This window comes from Oncorhynchus mykiss, chromosome 19 (assembly GCF_057628025.1).
Source record: "Oncorhynchus mykiss isolate SJ-2025 chromosome 19, ASM5762802v1, whole genome shotgun sequence".
Classification (NCBI taxonomy): Eukaryota; Metazoa; Chordata; class Actinopteri; order Salmoniformes; family Salmonidae; genus Oncorhynchus; species Oncorhynchus mykiss.
Window position 1 is genome coordinate 44698982 of NC_143040.1, and position 16630 is coordinate 44715611.

Here is a 16630-nt window from a genome sequence, read left to right on the forward strand (position 1 = left end):
TTAAGTTCATGGTCTTTTATTGGAAAAAAAAATTAAAAGACTAGCATGTACAACTTGGAATGAACTAAACTGAACAAGATGAACAGTCTAGAGAAGACTCAGGTGTTGAAGACCCTAGATGCGCTGTAGATCGATCAAAACCCACACTCAACCATGATCAGAGTCGAGAAACAGAAGATAAAACATTGACGATATAACCGCGTTTCCTTGCCAAAAAGACCTCCCCTAGCAGGTAAAGAGTCTGGAAAAACCAGACTCTTCAGCTCACCTCCCACCCCCTCGAATCATACCCAAAGTTCAACGCATAACAAGGAAACAGAAGTCCAAATATTCCCAACATGCCAAACAGTTCTAAAATGATTTTTTTTAAATGATAATTTTCTTAAAAATATATTTTTTGTAATTAAGCAAACTGCAAAGGTCCCATTCATTTCATCTCTATGCGAGTTTAGTATGACCCCCCCCCCCATCCCCCATCCGAGCTCTTATCTCTTTCTCTCAACATAGACTGTACCAAAACCCCACGGCGGTACCCTCGACACCGCTGTGGAATCAGAGTGAGCCCATTGGCTGGACTGCGTCACCAGTCTCAAGCTGCATGCATGAAGAACAGAAACAGGAAAAGAAAAGACGATTGGCCAGCCCAAACGTTACCATTAGCAACTGGAACCAATAAGCAGTTTGCCAAGTGCTTTCTTTAGTTGTTGACGGTTTTGTTTACGGTTTTGTTTACAGGTATTATTTCTGTTATTACTGATGTCTAACTCATCTTTGGGGACAGGACCACTAACCAGTACATGCAGATGTTTTTTTAAATTGTATTTATTTTTACTTTTATGTGGACTGATTTTTTCATTTTTCAACATTCAGTTATGTTTTCTATACAGAAACAGTATGAATAAATTTATATTTTTGCAAGAGGTAAGTAAAACATTTGACTGATTTTTTTTGTCTTCTAAGGTCAGGAGAAGGGTAGGGGAGCTTCATTTTGCTGTCATCATTTGTACAAACTCTGTGAACAAAAGAACAAAACAAAATCAGACATTAGGAGAATGAAGAGAAAACAACCAACCACTGATCAAGGCAGCAATTACATGTCAGATCCAGACAATCAAAAAAAAAAAGTATGTTAAAGACAAATCATAATACAATTCAATCTTATGAAGACTGTTTACGTAAGCCAAATATCCTATTAGAGAGAGATGGACTAATTCTATAAGAAAAGGATGAGAAAATAAAAGGGATCAGGATGACAGAACAGGTGGATCGGGCAGTAATAGGATGATCGCAGTAGAGTGAAGAGAGGGGGATCAGGATGGTAAAAAGGAGAGAAGAGGGGAATGAGAGTGAAGAGGGGGATCAGGCATCAGACAATTAGAAGAGGATCAGGGCAATAGAAAAGGGATGAGGAGAAGGGGGAAAATAATAGGGATTGTAAAAAGGAATCAGGGTGTAAGAAAGTGAGAAGAGGGGGATGAGAGTGGTAGAGTGGGATCAGGTAGTAGAAAGGGATGAGAGGAATTGGAGCTGTAGAAAGGGATGAGGGGAGTGGCAGAAAACCAAGACTGGCTGTACAGTAGGAGTTTGTGGGTGACAGCTCTACTGACTAGTCCCCCATAGGGACACTGCTGAGATCTACTGTACACTCCTACACAGCAGAACGAAGCACTGTCCTCTTACCTTCATAGTTGACCTGTCCGTCTCCGTCAATGTCGGCTTCTCTGATCATCTCGTCGACCTCCTCGTCTGTTAACTTTTCTCCCAGGTTTGTCATGACGTGACGGAGCTCTGCTGCACTGATGTAGCCATTCCCATCCTGCAAGGGAGAGGTGGTGAGCGTGTGACATCTCACGGCAAACACACCTGCCTTTTCCAAAGGGACTTTACCATACTAATTTAATGTATGCTTGCAGTACGCTCACTTTACGACAGGCATGCATGCTACGTGTCACGGTACACTAGTGTGGATATTGGAACAAAGCCATGGTAGTCGTTTTACAAAGGGACTACCTTGTAACTGCGTATGCAGGAAGAGCAACCATACAGGATATCACTGATCATTAGGGCTAACCCCATTTAGTATACTGGTGTTTAGGCCGTTGGTCGCACAAGATTTCACACACACACACACATAAGAACAATGGTGCAACAAATTTAAAAATATATATTTTTTTTATAACAAACGCATTTTCTCCTGCTTTGGATAGGGGCCACTGTCCACGGTTCTGAAGCACACCAGTGCGCTGTTGGATTGGCCCCTTTTCCTAGCCCATGTTGCTAAGAGCATAATAGTAAAGTTAACCAGCATATTGGTGTTGAGAACAATGCGGCGGAGGCAGCAGAGTTGAGACGAGAAAACAGCCCTTGCAATAATTGTCAAAGAAAATGTATTAGGACTAGTCAATAGCCTGACTGTTATTAAATGTGCCTGGCTTAGTATAGCAGCCTTGTATAACCACCATTGAGCTGTAGGCCTAAGAGTGCATCCTGTTTACTATAAATACTGTAACTTAGGCCTATACAGGCTACTGTATCAATCATTCATTTGTTCATGTCATGACAGCTGTGTGAGGACGTTGGCCTGGGGGGGTGGGTAGGTTTATGACAGTCAAATACCTCTTCCCCCCCCCCCTTTTCCTCTCTCTACCCTACTGATGTTACATTTGCAAAACCCTTGGTTAACAGATTCTGGGAACATCAGTAGGTGGGGGGGAAATTAACTATATTCTGGTAATCCGACCAATGGAACATATGCGGTGCTACTTAATGAATATGATGTCAGTTCGGTTGTCATCCGAGACATTCTCATCGATGATAAGATTACAAACTACAGTGGAAAGTCTACACAGAGTTATCGGATTCACATGGAATTGTTGTTCAATTTAAATGTTTGAATATGAAATTATTCGTGATGAGATGAAATGTGATTTTAGCTTCTAAAATGTGAGAGTTGGGTTTTCACTGCTCAATCAGTGAAGGGACATGGGCTATAAAACTTTTCAAACACGCCCTCCTCTCCCTTCCTATATAAGCCCTTGACGACGGTCCGATGTCAGAATGGTTCAGATAATAACTACAGAATGAAGCCAACATCAGCGTGAACTTTGGTTGCAAATGGTATGAACTTTGAACTCTTATTCACTACAGAAGTGATACCTCCTAGCCGTTGAGTTAGCAACAGCCGCTGCAAACGCAGGTTAGGAAGGAACAGACCGAGTATCCCGTCTACCACACAACGACATTACTACATATTCAATTTACCAGCAGAGACATTCTTCAAAGAACAAAGAACTCGGTTGGGCAACACGGCCTTCCATCTTCTGTGTGATTAGTTAGGTATTTAGTAAATAAATTAACCCAATTTTGTATTGCTGACTCAACTTGTTAGCCAGGGTTCGTGCAGATACCGATTAATATTAACTGCTATTGATGTAAAATATTACTTGGTCTTTAAGAATTTATTCGGAAGATAACAGCTCTATAAATATTATTTTGTGGTGCCCGACTCCAGTTAATTACATTTACATTATTAGCTCAATCAGGTAATATTAATTACAGAGAGATTATTTTATAGAATAGCATGTCACTTAATCCGGCATAGCCAAAGACACGACACAGCTTTCATGATTTGAAATGCAATCAAGCATTTTAGTTAAAATAAAGCGAGCCTTGAATAATAAGCGTATACAAACAGTTCCATTTCGGAAATTGCATTCAATCGTTTAGTCTTTGCTCTAACAGTAGGCTTAACAAAAAACCGTTAGACTCTCTGGTAAGCTTATAATTTATGTAGTGCTGTTTACATTGTTCCAACCAGTCAGAAGTTATATTGTCACCTATACAGTATCTGTTTGGCACACATAATATGCACGCAGCGGTTGCTCCTTACCATTCTCTTGACCTCCAGTATTTTCCACAACTAGTCAAGTTACACACCTGACTTCCCCTTTACCTCCTGAGCAACCAGTAAACATTCTGCCGTTTCAAATGTATATTTCATGTCCATTTTGCTGTCACGTGTTACAGTTCAAAGTTCGTTATAACCAATGTATTAATGTGATGATACGCTATAGGACAAGCCCCACTGGTGACATGCATGAGATACATGTATCACATAGAGAGGGAGCAAGGGTTGAGGGAAAAGAGTGTTTTTCCCTTAACAAATTAGGGATTTAGGTAACAAAGGGTGCTAGTCACAGTAACTCTGCCTTAAATATATAATAAAAAAAAGAAGAGCCCGGCATAATCAAATCAATTGCTGGTCAGACCCCCTCTTGGCATTTGTGTGCGTCTTAATTATTTCAAACAGTTCACTTAAAGCATCAGACAAGCGCAGTGCATATAGTTAATTAAAAACACGCAGGATGTGTCAATATGGAAAACACACATTTTAACCAATTGATTGATGGAAAGAAGTCTTGGTCGACCAAGATTTTTTATTTAGTTGGGGACAGCCCTACCGACCATACACTGCTTGACAAACAGTGGAGAAATAGATAACAAAAATAAAACAGTACATTTGGAAAGTATTCAGACCCATTGACTTTTCCCACAGCCTTATTCTGAAATGGATTAAATAGTCCCCCCCCAATTTGCACACAACACCCCATAATGTGAAAGCAAAAACAGGTTTGTAGAAATGCTTGAGTTCAATCTTGGTTTCATCCGACCAGAGAATCTTGTTTCTCATGAGCAGAGTCCTTTAGGTGCCTTTTGGCAAACTCCAAGCAGGCTGTCATGTGCCTTTTACTGAGGAGTGGCTTCCGTCGTGCCAATCTACCATAAAGGCCTGATTGGTGGTGTGCTGCAGAGATGGTTGTCCTTCTGGAAGGCCCCCCCCCCCCCATTTTAGAATAAAGCTGTAACATTAACAAAATGTGGAAAAAGTCAAGTGCACTGTACAAAGCTTAATCTCATACAATATCAACTATGTAAACATGTAATCCCTCCCACAAGTACAGTAAAGGCTACACACACTAGGGCTGGTATACCGTATTTTATGATATACCGGTATTGATGCAGGGACCGGTTTGGTTTTTACTTTACCTTCTATACCAGTAATTTAATGTTTGGTTTGTTAAATGTGATATGCCATCTGTAATGTTAATTTTTACTTTGCTACTTGACTCATCTCTGTCCACTCTCTCTCTGCTAATTTCCACACAGACCTAGCCACGCCCCCTGTCACTCAAGGAGCACATTTGATGTTCCTCAACCACGAGACACTTGCGTTCAGTCTGCTTGGTCAATATAGCACATGCAACAATGTTGTTTTCACTTGCACTCTTAATATAAACCCACCAGCATTCTATAATGGCACTATTAGCTAGTGTTTCTTATATCAGCAACCAGATAGTATTTTCTTAACAAGTTGCCCTAACTAAATCTTGAGACTAATTGTTAACCACTAATGCTAATAAATGTACTGAGTAATTGCAAACGTAGCTAGCTAATACAGCCTGATAATACCAGTGATGGTGTAGACTTAAATCAGCATGTTGTTTGTGCAACAGTATCTTCTAAATCAGAGGAATATGCAAAGCAAGAATGTTAGCTACATGAAGTAGCTAAGAGAAAACATGCAATGTAGCAAAAGCTTAGGGTCCCCTAGGAAACGAGTATCAACACTTTAGTTCCTACCCTGTCAACTTCATTCGTTGTCATCTCAAACACTGTATTCAAAGTGCCCACTAGTTTATTCTAACTATAGAATAGTCATTCTATTTCCATGATTCCAACATTCTCTAATTCGCAAGTCAAATCGCAATATTTGGTTAAAAATAAGTCCTAGATTATTTGCCCTACCCTGCCGCCCCATCTACTGTCTCTGATCTGGAGGACTCACTAAACACAAATGCTTTGTTTGTAAATCATGTCTGAGTGTTGGTGTGCCCCTGGCTATCCGTAAATAAAAACACAATTGTGCCATTGGTTCTCTTAATTTAAGGAATTTGAAATTAGTTATACTTTTGATACTTAAGTACATTTAAAACCAAATACTTTTACTCTAGTGTTTTACTGGGTGACTTTTACTTGAGTAATTTTCTATGAACTTATATTTAAATTATTCTCAAGTAAGACAATTCGGTACTTTTTCCACCACTGCAATTGGAGTGCAGGAAATGCAGAAATGATAAGTGCTGAAATTTGTTTTGGTCAAAGTTGAATTGAACAGTATAAAAATCAGAATGAAGACTCATTGAAAATCACTTAGAATGTATGTTGCCAGCCTAGGACTCATAGAGCAAATGTACAACTTACTATTCAAAAACTAAAAATACTGTCAATTAAAACCATATTTTGGCCATGTCGCCCAGCCCTAACACACACACCACACGGCTGGCACTATCCTTACCTTGTCGAATACCCTGAACGCCTCACGAATCTCCTCCTCGCTGTCTGTGTCCTTCATTTTCCTGGCCATCATAGTGAGGAACTCTGGGAAATCAATGGTGCCGTTGCCTGGGGGGGGTAAGAGAAGCTTTATTTTTTTAAGCTTTAAACAGAAAGAATTGAAAGTTGCTTATCAGGGATTTAAGCCCCTGTCGCAGTGGGCCATGCGTGGTCCAGAGTGGGCTGAGTACCACTACAACAGGCTCTGGAAGGGGTTGAGCTGCCTCTAATGCAAAGCAAAAGGGAGCCATGACAGGATCACAGAGAGCAGTGAAGGTCACTGGATCAGAACTTCAGGGGGTCTGGCTAAACCCTTTGGAGCAGACACTCACACCAACACTGATCACATTTAACCTGGATTAGTCTTGGCTCGTCAAGGGTGTGTGTGTGTGTGTGTGGGAGGGGGGGGGGGCTCCAGGTACAGCGGAGTGAGTTTGTGTGAGATCATGTGTGTGATTCCTGGTTAAGACCATTCCTCTGAGCAGAGCTGTTCCCTTTCCTGACATACAGTTCCCCAGTGAATTAATGCATGTCTGTTCTGTTCTCCACTCCACATGTCCTTGTTCGTTCGGTCTGTGTGTATGATATATACAGTTGAAGTCGGAAGTTCACATACACCTTAGCCAAATACATTTAAACTCATTTTCACAATTCCTGACATTTAATCATTGTAAAAATGATTAGGTCAGTTAGGATCACCACTTTATTTTAAGAATGTGAAATGTCAGAATAGTAGAGAGTGATTTATTTCAGCTTTTATTTCTTTTATCACATTCCCAGTGGGTCAGAAGTTTACATACACTGAATTAGTATTTGGTAGCATTGCATTTAAATTGTTTAACTTGGGTCAAACGTGTCAGGTAGCCTTCCACAAGCTTCCCACAATACGTTGGGTGAATTTTCTCCCATTCCCCCTGACATAGCTGGTGTAACTGAGTCAGGTTTGTTGGCCTCCTTGCTCGCACAGACTTTCAGTTCTGCCCACAAATTGTCGATAGGATTGAGGTCAGGGCTTTGTGACGGCCACTCCAATACCTTGACTTTGTTGTTCTTAAGCCATTTTGCCACAACTTTGGAAGTATGCTTAGGGTCATTGTCCATCTGGAAGACCCATTTGCGACCAAGCTTTAACTTCCTGATTGAGGTCTTGAGATGTTGCGTCAATATATCCACATAATTTTCCATGCTCATGATGTCATCTACTTTGTGAAGAGCATTAGTCCCTCCTGCAGCAAAGCACCCCCACAACATGAAGCTGCCACATCTGTGCTTCACGGCTGGGATGATGTTCTTCAGTTTGCAAAGAGGCACTGAGTTTGAAGGTAGGCCTTGAAATATATCCAGAGGTACACCTCCAATTGACTCAAATTATGTCAATTAGCCAATCAGAATCTTCTGAAGCCATGACATAATTTTCTGGAATTTTCCAAGCGGTGTAAAAAGGCACAGTCAACTTAGTGTATGGAAACTTCTGACCTACTGGAATTGTGATAGTGAATTAAGTGAAATAAATCGGTCTGTAAACAACTGTTGGAAAATTTACTTGTGTCATTCACAAAGTAGATAACAAGAAATTTGTGGAAAGTTGGTTAACAAACTATAGTTTTGGCGTGGTTGAAACTAGTTTTAATGACTCCAACCTAAGTGTATGTAAACTTCCGACTTCAACTGTATGCATGAGATATATACACACACACACCTCATTCCATTACGTATACAGGGCAGTGTAGTACAGACTGACTGTTCCCCAGTGTGTGTGTGTGTGTGTTACTGTTGCATTCTATAGAGAGGGCGGGCCGAGTCCCTCCTTATGTATAACGCACAGACTGGGTGTTTCAACTTCCCCATTGAGTGAATGGACGGGTACTACCGTGTGTGTAAACAGGGTGTACCACGGCTGCGCCGAGCTCCTTCCCTGGGCCCTCAGAGAATGTGCATCCCAGCAGAGCAGAGCTCAGAGTGGATTATGTCATGGATTTCACTAGGCCATTATTACCTGCTGCCATTATTCAACTGGCTTTGTTGCAGGCAGTCGCTAGGTCTGACTGACCTAAATAGTGACAGTCAGTCATTATAATCAATGCAAGTACTCCCAGTCCCAGCACTAAGACAAGTTAGGCCGTGGATAAACATGTCCATAACTCTATCAATAAGAATCAATGTTCATCACTGTTGGGTTCACTTCCAGAAGGGAGAGCAGGGAAGTGACTGAACACACCCACATCTGCATTATAACATAGCCCAAGGAGATGGAGTAGTACTTCGGTCTTGCTTAAAATTCCCAGCTTTTACAGAAATTCCCTTCTTGCTTATTCCCTCCAGGAATCCACCACACGGGGATTTCTGGAAAACCTGGGAACCTTACAACCCTAGTAGGATCCACTCCACAGGGATGTTTCCCCATAGGTACATATCTAGGATCAGCTTCCTCTTCTCTAACCTTAACTATTAGTGAGAAAAATACACGTTCTGGTGCAACTTCACCCTACACCGTAGCAGGTGGAACTAACTCACCATCAGCGTCGACCTCGTTGATCATGTCCTGCAGCTCTGCCTCAGTGGGGTTCTGTCCGAGCGACCTCATGACGGTGCCCAGCTCTTTGGTTGTGATGGTGCCATCGCCGTCTTTATCGAACAAGGAGAACGCCTCCTTGAACTCTGCAGAGAAGACAGCAACAGTTAGTTGTGTCCAAAATAAGGAAAGATCACAGCTGAGCTACATTAAACAACTTGATTAGACAGTCACTGACTTCTCATAATGTATGCCATTTAGCAGACACTTATCCAAAGCGACTTAGTCATGGGTGCATAGAATTTACGTATGGGCCATCTCATCTAGGTTACATTTGTTAATTGGATTGAGTTACATTTTCAAGCAATAATAAAATCACACCTCAGTTTGACCTCATGGGCTATGATATGGTGACGGCTTGAAAGGATTACATTTGTTTATTATGAAGGTGGGTGGCTAAAAAGTCTCGTCAACAACAGGCATGTCTGCCAGGTCTCAGTCTGCCATTACATCCAGAGCAGGAATGTCAAGCAGCTGTCTGGAGCTAGCTAGCCGACATGCCTCACGCAAATAAAATATTCATACACAACTGAAATGTGTGCGTGCATGTGCGTTGAACTGTTTACCGGCAATCTGCTCCTCTGTTAGTTGGTCGGCCTGAGAGGGAGGGGGGGGGGGCAGAAAGAGAGGGAGAGGAATAAAAAATGCAAAAAAGATCAATGGCTTGGTATTGTGACTGAAGACTGAACACAAGCAGCACCACAGAAAAATTGACCCATTTCTTCCTTTTTCCTTCCCAGTCCACCTCTGAGCAACAGTATGTACACAGTGATCTCTGAGCAACAGATACAAGACTACATAGTCTAGGCAATGATCCATCTAATGCAGAGCAGAGAATACAGTAACCTGATGTTGAAAACACACGGTCAGGCTGCCTGTCTACTCTGTGACTGCTGAGCTACATTGCACATTAATGCCACGGAGGAAAGGCCAGACATTTCCCACTTGAATTTAACATAGTCCTGGCCTACATACACACAATGCAGGAGTACAGTTAAGACACTGACAGTCACCTACACAGACTCCTATACACTTCAAGCCAAACCAGCCACGTTTCCCACAAAATGTGATATCACTCATGCAACTACACAGGTGTACTGACCAAAATGACCGACAATAAGAAAGCAACAGAAGGGCAGGCTAACTGGTTAATCTAGACTAGAGCCCGTTTTTCTGCACACCACCGGCGTCCCCCCTCATCACACAACCAGTTTCAGCTCCCCTATCATTCATACAGAGGGCATAGTAGAGTTTGGGGACCTGAAACTCGCCAAAGTGCAGGTCGGTGAGGTCAGCCACCAGCTTCTTTGCCTTAGGCTGGTCCTGCCAGGTGTCCGCCTTCCTCGCGTCTGGCTTGCCGCCCAGACATAGATTACCCTTCTTCGGCTTTCCATCGAACACCCCAGCCTTGGAGGAGAGGGCATTCATGGCCTCCCGCACAATCACCAGCCCCTCAGCCAGGCACTCTGCCCGCTTGGCATTTATGTTGCCTTGGCGCCTGACGTCCACCAGTTCAGTCTTGGTAACATGCAGGCCGTTCTTCATGTCCTGGACCTCTTTGACCACGTTGTCGATGCGACTGTTGAGGGAGTCCACCAGCATCTGTAAGAAGGTCTTGAAGTTCCTCTCCTGCTGCTCAATCAGCTCCTTGTAGAAGAACTGCTGCTGGTCCAGAAGCTCATACACCATGGACAGGGAAACCAAGTCATCATCCTGGTAGCAGTGTGTCTTCTTGGGCAACATGGTTCTCTCACGTCTCCTCAGCCTGCCTGTCTGGAGCTATGTAGGTCAGGTCTCTGGCTCCTAGACGTGGGGAGCGGTGTCAAGCTGTGTCAAGTCTCCGGGAGTGGGGCTCAGCTGGCTGAACTTAGCACCAGACAGAAGGAGGACTAGACTGACCGATAGTGAAACAGGGTTTACCTGACCTGAAGCAGGCTACTGTGGCAGTGATGTGACTGACTGGCTACCTCCCACTGTAGTGGCAGCCTAACAAACATATGGAAGTTAGGATATCCAAATACAGACAGCAGCCCCATGGGTCGTTTCAACAAGCTCTGGGGTTGATGTATCGTGTCGTGCTTTTCGCCACCTCGCAATCTGGGCTGTCAGCGTGGTGGTATGGTTACAGAAACCAACAAGGGGCCCTGAAGGATCATTTCCATGATTAAAGCCCAGTCACGTGGTGCTTAGGGCCCCCCCACCAGGTTGGTTGGACAGAGAGAGCATTCAGGTTCAGAGGCTAGATGCTGATGGCTCCCTGTCTGGCAGCCCCCCCCCCACACAACACCCAGAGCCTGGCAGTGGCTGACTGTCACATCAAGGTGTCAGGTCTATTGTACAGTCACTGTCAACCTAACCCCTCTGATATATTCGCTTTCATCTAAGCTATACCTTGGCTTTGTTTCTCTGAACCATCAGCAGTATTGTTTGGCAGTGTCCCCAGAGGGGAGGTCCTCCTCCTTACCCCTGCTGGCTCCTCAGGGGTAGCCCAGTACAGCCCCAGCCTACAGGACCCCAGCCAGGAACATCCCCCCTAACACACACACACTCACGCCACTATACGCACAGCCACACACCCATCTGCCAGGAATCTGACCTGGATTCACAAGCGCCACACAACCTCCCCAGGAATCTGGCCTCCATATGAGAACTAAAAACAGCATAGCTGCTGATCAGCGTGGTATTGCCACTTTCACACATTGACAAGTGGTCCCCGAGGGCCATGTGGCGGTAGAGTAGTGCCACAGAGAAAAACGTTTGTGAGTGATAGGCTTCTTGTCACTGCCATGTCCAGTTTGTGCATCTGCCCACATGACTAAAGCTCCATTTTCCTCCTGAACACATCACAAAGGCCTGTAGCAGAGGGATGGAGTTAATCAGACACTACCACATCGTATGAGCGTGTGATATAATGTGCAGTGATACCACGGGGCATAGTAATCCTCTAGGCTATATGATCATACACCAAACCCACCCTTGCTCATCAATCGCTTGCAGAAATATTCAACACATTGGTTATTGCTACTTATTGTTGAATGGCACGAACATGGTAAATGTGCAACTTTTCATCACAGAATGGTATATAGCAAAGGCTTTTTTCATGCATTAGAATCACCCTACTTTGGATAAATAATATAATTTGAGCTGGTTGTCCGCACTCTGAGTTGGGAGGCTCTGCTAAGACAGTCAGTCACCCTGCATGTATACTAACAAAGCCTGTGGCCATTCAATGCCAGTAAAGCGAGAGAGAAAAAGTCCAGTCACAGTGTAATGGCATTTTTCCCTACATTGTGTCAAAATACTAACTAATAGAGCAGATAATCTCAGAGTCCGTCTTTTAGTCATTTCTGCATGGAAACACACATTCATTTCCTGGTCATGGCACACAACAGGACGCTGTGTAAGGGTCAATGACTCCACAACTACAGCAGAGAGCACCCACAATCTTTCCGTTCACGCCTTCACAGCACACAAACAAACACACATCTAAAAAGATTTTCTGATTGCCCACCACACCCAATCAAACATCCGAGCAAGGGCCAAAACAGTGGACCCAGTGTACCCAGGCCAGTGGGCACACTGATGTGTGTGTCCATATGAAAGGCTTGATTCAGTCTACAATCAGTAGCTTTGTTATCACCACTTTGGTGGAGACATTCCTTCCATGCTGTCGGAGAAACAATGTGTGCATTGAGCACAATAACATAATTTACTTAGAGATTAATGTTTTCACGCTGTCCTCCCGCTGCTTATACAGCACAATTAAGCCCTCCAATTTAGGCAGGCGAAAGACATCTCATGGACGTTGATCCTCCTGTGACAACCGTAAAGTGAATTACTAACGGGAAAACCACATGATATTCAATACATTGTTCTCCATCCGTGTATAAAATGTGATAAGACCAAGGCACAAGTCAAGCATCTGCATGTCCGGTCAGAGATAGGGCAGCTATTCTAAAAGTATTACCATGGAGACTATATCATCACTTTCGATCTCACACACACACACACACACACACACCACAATGGCGCAGATTACATTTTCGATTAAATAGAGTCCATAAATGACCGGAAACCGTGATAAAAATAACAAGTCCATAAATGATTTGTAAGCATTGAAAAGTGGGATAAGCAGATTGAATCATACGCCATTAATATTCCACCAAGTAGCCTATAGTTCCATAGATGGGGTTCCCCTGATGTCTCCAGAGGCCAAAAGATACATGAAACGACACATTTACATCGTTCAGACTAGTAACAGAACCTGAAAAATATTGATAATATATCAAATGATATGATCAAGTGCATTGCTGAATCAGATCAAAGTAGCCTAATTTTTTAAAAAAATGCAACATCGAGTCAAAAGTATTTAATCATTTATATAATTCTGAATGATAGTGATTGTCTGGGGGGCGGGGATAGGCACAGCAGCATGCACTGGTCCCTCGAACAGCATCAACAGATCGCTACATTCGTTCGTCTGCCTGTGCATGTGGAAATGACAGAAATCTCAAGGGTTTCACAGCTTCCGTTTGATCAAAATTGAGTAGCTCACATTTTCTGTTACATGATCTTAACACGTAACATTACCGGCTCATAACACCGATTTTGTTAAACATTAAAATCAAACTGCGCCTGATTCACGGACGCGTATAGTTAGGTATGGCTCGCTGACATGATGAAAGCCATTGCCTCGATTATCAGCCTAAAATAAACTTCTTAAAGAGTTATCATGCGTCTTATATCCGACCAATATGAATTGTAACCTCCAATACTCAAAGATATGACACCCAACAATCTGACAAGCCAGCATCGACGCATGATCACTCGAACCGTTCAACGTTTCACGCGAATCCTCCTCTGCAGGCAAACTTTGCATTCCTGTCTTTCATTATATTTTACCTAAAAAGGATAATATTTCGAATGCATCACAAAATATTATACTTACCATGTCTGACGGCGCTGGATTGGTTGGTTTGTTTGTTTGTTTTCTAAAACTAGACTACGAGACTGACCAGCTCCCGTGGACCTCTAATGATGGGCTGAAGTTGTGTAGCTCTCGCGATCTGTGTCTATATAGCTTGGTGTATTCCTCCGCCGCTGAAAACCGTCCTCACTCACTTCCGCATTTTCCCACTGCAGGACAGGCAGCCTGGATCCCTCACTCAGCATCAACTTGCCTAGCAGAGATTCATTGGCACTAAAAAAAAGCTATTGACCACACACAGCACAACAGTGACACTTACATGGTGAAAGTAGGCTACTTACACACTCAACTATTCATACATCTACATTTGACAAGCCATTCCTTTATTTTTGCATTGTAGATGAGCAGCACCAGATAGAGATTTATATTTCAAAGGAAAAGGCACACATATGCATTACATTATTTTATTGGTGCATATGGCAATAATGATAATCTGAGAATAATATAGATTTATTTCAACAGATGATAGAGCTGGGAAAGTAAAAACATATAGTGGTTCAAAGTTTTCATGACAAATTAACCATTTAAACTTCTGCAACAGAAGTAGGCAAGCGTATTAATATTGAATTCATATTAATTCCCCAATATCAGTCATTGACAAATGTACCAATAATGGAGTTTTATAGTTGGACTCCTTGGTAATACAACTGGTGAAAATAAAATATTTATTTCCAATGTTCTGCAAACTCAGAACCAACTTGTTTCCAGAAGATTTCATAATATCCTAAATCTGTAATTTCTTCTAATAATGAAATTATAGAGAGCATGCCTTAGTAGGGGATCCATATTCAATATCTATAGCCTATTCTTTGTTATTCTCAAATAAAGTGAAAAGCATATATTCAGTTCATGCATTTGTATTTTGATCGGTGTATGCAAATAATTACTAGGTTGTGTATCTCAATTCTGCATGCTGTTTGTGATAATAAAAACCCTAACACATAAGGTGTCATATTTACAAAAAAACAGTTGCAAAAAAACAGTCAATTGTTGACATAGGCAGAGAATAGGTTGTGGCAGCGGCTTTGGTCATATGGCAAACAGTACAGATTGTAGTTTACTTCGACAAATGCATGTCTGTGCACTGTAAAGTACTCAATGCAACCCGTGCCTATGAATTGGCAGGTTTCTGATGAGCTCGAGATGGAACACGGGCGCTCTACTTTTTGCAACGCAGTTTTATCTCTGCGGAAGAATACTTTAGAACACACGGGCCTGTCTCTTTGTTGACGCTGGAGAAATTGCGGTTATTTTTGAGACGGCGCTCCTCATTGGCTACTGTGGACCTGCAATATTCTGTTCACTGTACGAGCGCCTAAGATTGGCTACGTTGGATCTGCAATGCGTCAAGCAATGGCGCCTAATGTTACCTCAGTGGTTTTGGAAAATGGTGTAACCGGACAGTCTACATTGTAACACAGAGTATTTTAGCAATACGGTAATAATTGCTTACGACAAGACGTTTCTTTCAGTCTTTGTAGTTTGTCAAAATGTTTCCTCCTCACCTGGCAAGGGCTCGATTTGAGTTTTTCGGGAGGAGTGGTGGTGATTGGCGATTGGTCACCGCAAACATACACGGAACATGTAGTCGCGGAATTTTAAATGACGGGTTTCGATGAAGGAATATAGAATTACAATATTAGAAAGCTTGTGCTGATTCCAAGTCTATTTTGTAAATTAGACCAGTACTGGATACAAAAATCAAGCTTTACTAATTTACTATGGCTAAACAAACTGTTTAATAGTAATGATGATTGATTTTAGACAATTACCTCGCAGCCTGCAACAATCAATGGACTGGCAAACCATTGCATTAACGATGAATCCCAACAACATTCACGCTTTAATCAGTCTATGGAAGTGACTGATTGATTCATGCTCAAAGATGAATAGGCTAAACTAAATCATAAAATGTGCATTAAAGATAACATGATTTAGCCTAAAATTATAGCTACTACCCATCCAACAAACCACAGTCGCGTCCGAGATGACGTCATATTTATCCGACTGTTTACATGCAGAGGAGAACAACACATGGCTCTATTTCCAGCTTTTGTAAGATTATCAAATACAAAACCTGAGAATGCACCTAAAGGTAATACCAAAAATGTTTATTTATGTTTAGTGGATGTGTGAACCAGCTAACCCTCTTTCTGTGACGGCCCAGGACTTTGAAAGAGAGATCTAGTGAAAGTAAACGCAAGTGCGACGTTTCAGCCTTTGACAGAACGTATTAAAAGAGCTGTCAGTGTCAGCTTGACAGTTTCTCTAGTTTGTTAGCTAAATAGCTCCCAACACAATTTTACTATAGCTAGCTAAGTGTCTTTGCCATCGGTAACACAGTCTGCTCGTAACATAGCTAACGTCCCCCCAAAATGCAAAACCCTAACCCATGGACACAGTGCGAGAACTAATTGCGATTGATTAGACATGCCTCCTCTCTCTCCTCGGAACTAGAATGGCTGAGCAATCAAAGTTTCTGCACCGACGATGTTCTTTCTGTCCACCAGCGAGCCACTGAGAAAGCCAATGAGACACAACCAGCAGAAACAAGATGTTGTGTTATTATCATAAAATTCTTTAATCGTTATTCAGTTATTTCCCTACCTCTGGGACAGAATAGTATTTCATGCTCCATTGTACAGGAGACAGGATAAGGCATTCTGCCCTCTTTGAGA

At 42.4% G+C, this 16630-nt stretch overlaps 1 protein-coding gene and 1 pseudogene across 2 annotated transcripts in view; one reads left to right on the top strand and one right to left on the bottom strand.

Moving 5' to 3' along the window:
* On the bottom strand, positions 1-15941 carry LOC110497737 (calmodulin-1). The gene is made up of 7 exons (XM_021574062.3): positions 15458-15941; positions 13914-14145; positions 9532-9562; positions 8908-9051; positions 6356-6462; positions 1681-1816; positions 1-1012 (listed from the first exon to the last, which is right to left on the bottom strand). Exons 2-7 carry the CDS (start codon positions 13914-13916, stop codon positions 984-986), a joined length of 450 nt encoding a protein of 149 aa, XP_021429737.1. The 5' UTR covers positions 13917-14145; positions 15458-15941; the 3' UTR covers positions 1-983.
* The window catches only part of LOC149975205 (uncharacterized), a 22056-nt pseudogene continuing 21338 nt past the window's right edge, over positions 15913-16630 (top strand). Inside the window, exon 1 of the transcript XR_016488939.1 lies at positions 15913-16047. The product of XR_016488939.1 is annotated as an uncharacterized LOC149975205 (transcript). The remainder of the gene's footprint in view (positions 16048-16630) is intronic.

Bases quoted from the DNA above. Each gene is read 5' to 3' on its own strand.
- LOC110497737 (XM_021574062.3), bottom strand. The intron at 1,817-6,355 runs GTAAGGATAGTG...TCTCCCTTGCAG, and splicing joins CGTTCAGGGTATTCGACAAG to GATGGGAATGGCTACATCAG. The intron at 1,013-1,680 runs GTAAGAGGACAG...TTTTGTTCACAG, and splicing joins CGGACAGGTCAACTATGAAG to AGTTTGTACAAATGATGACA.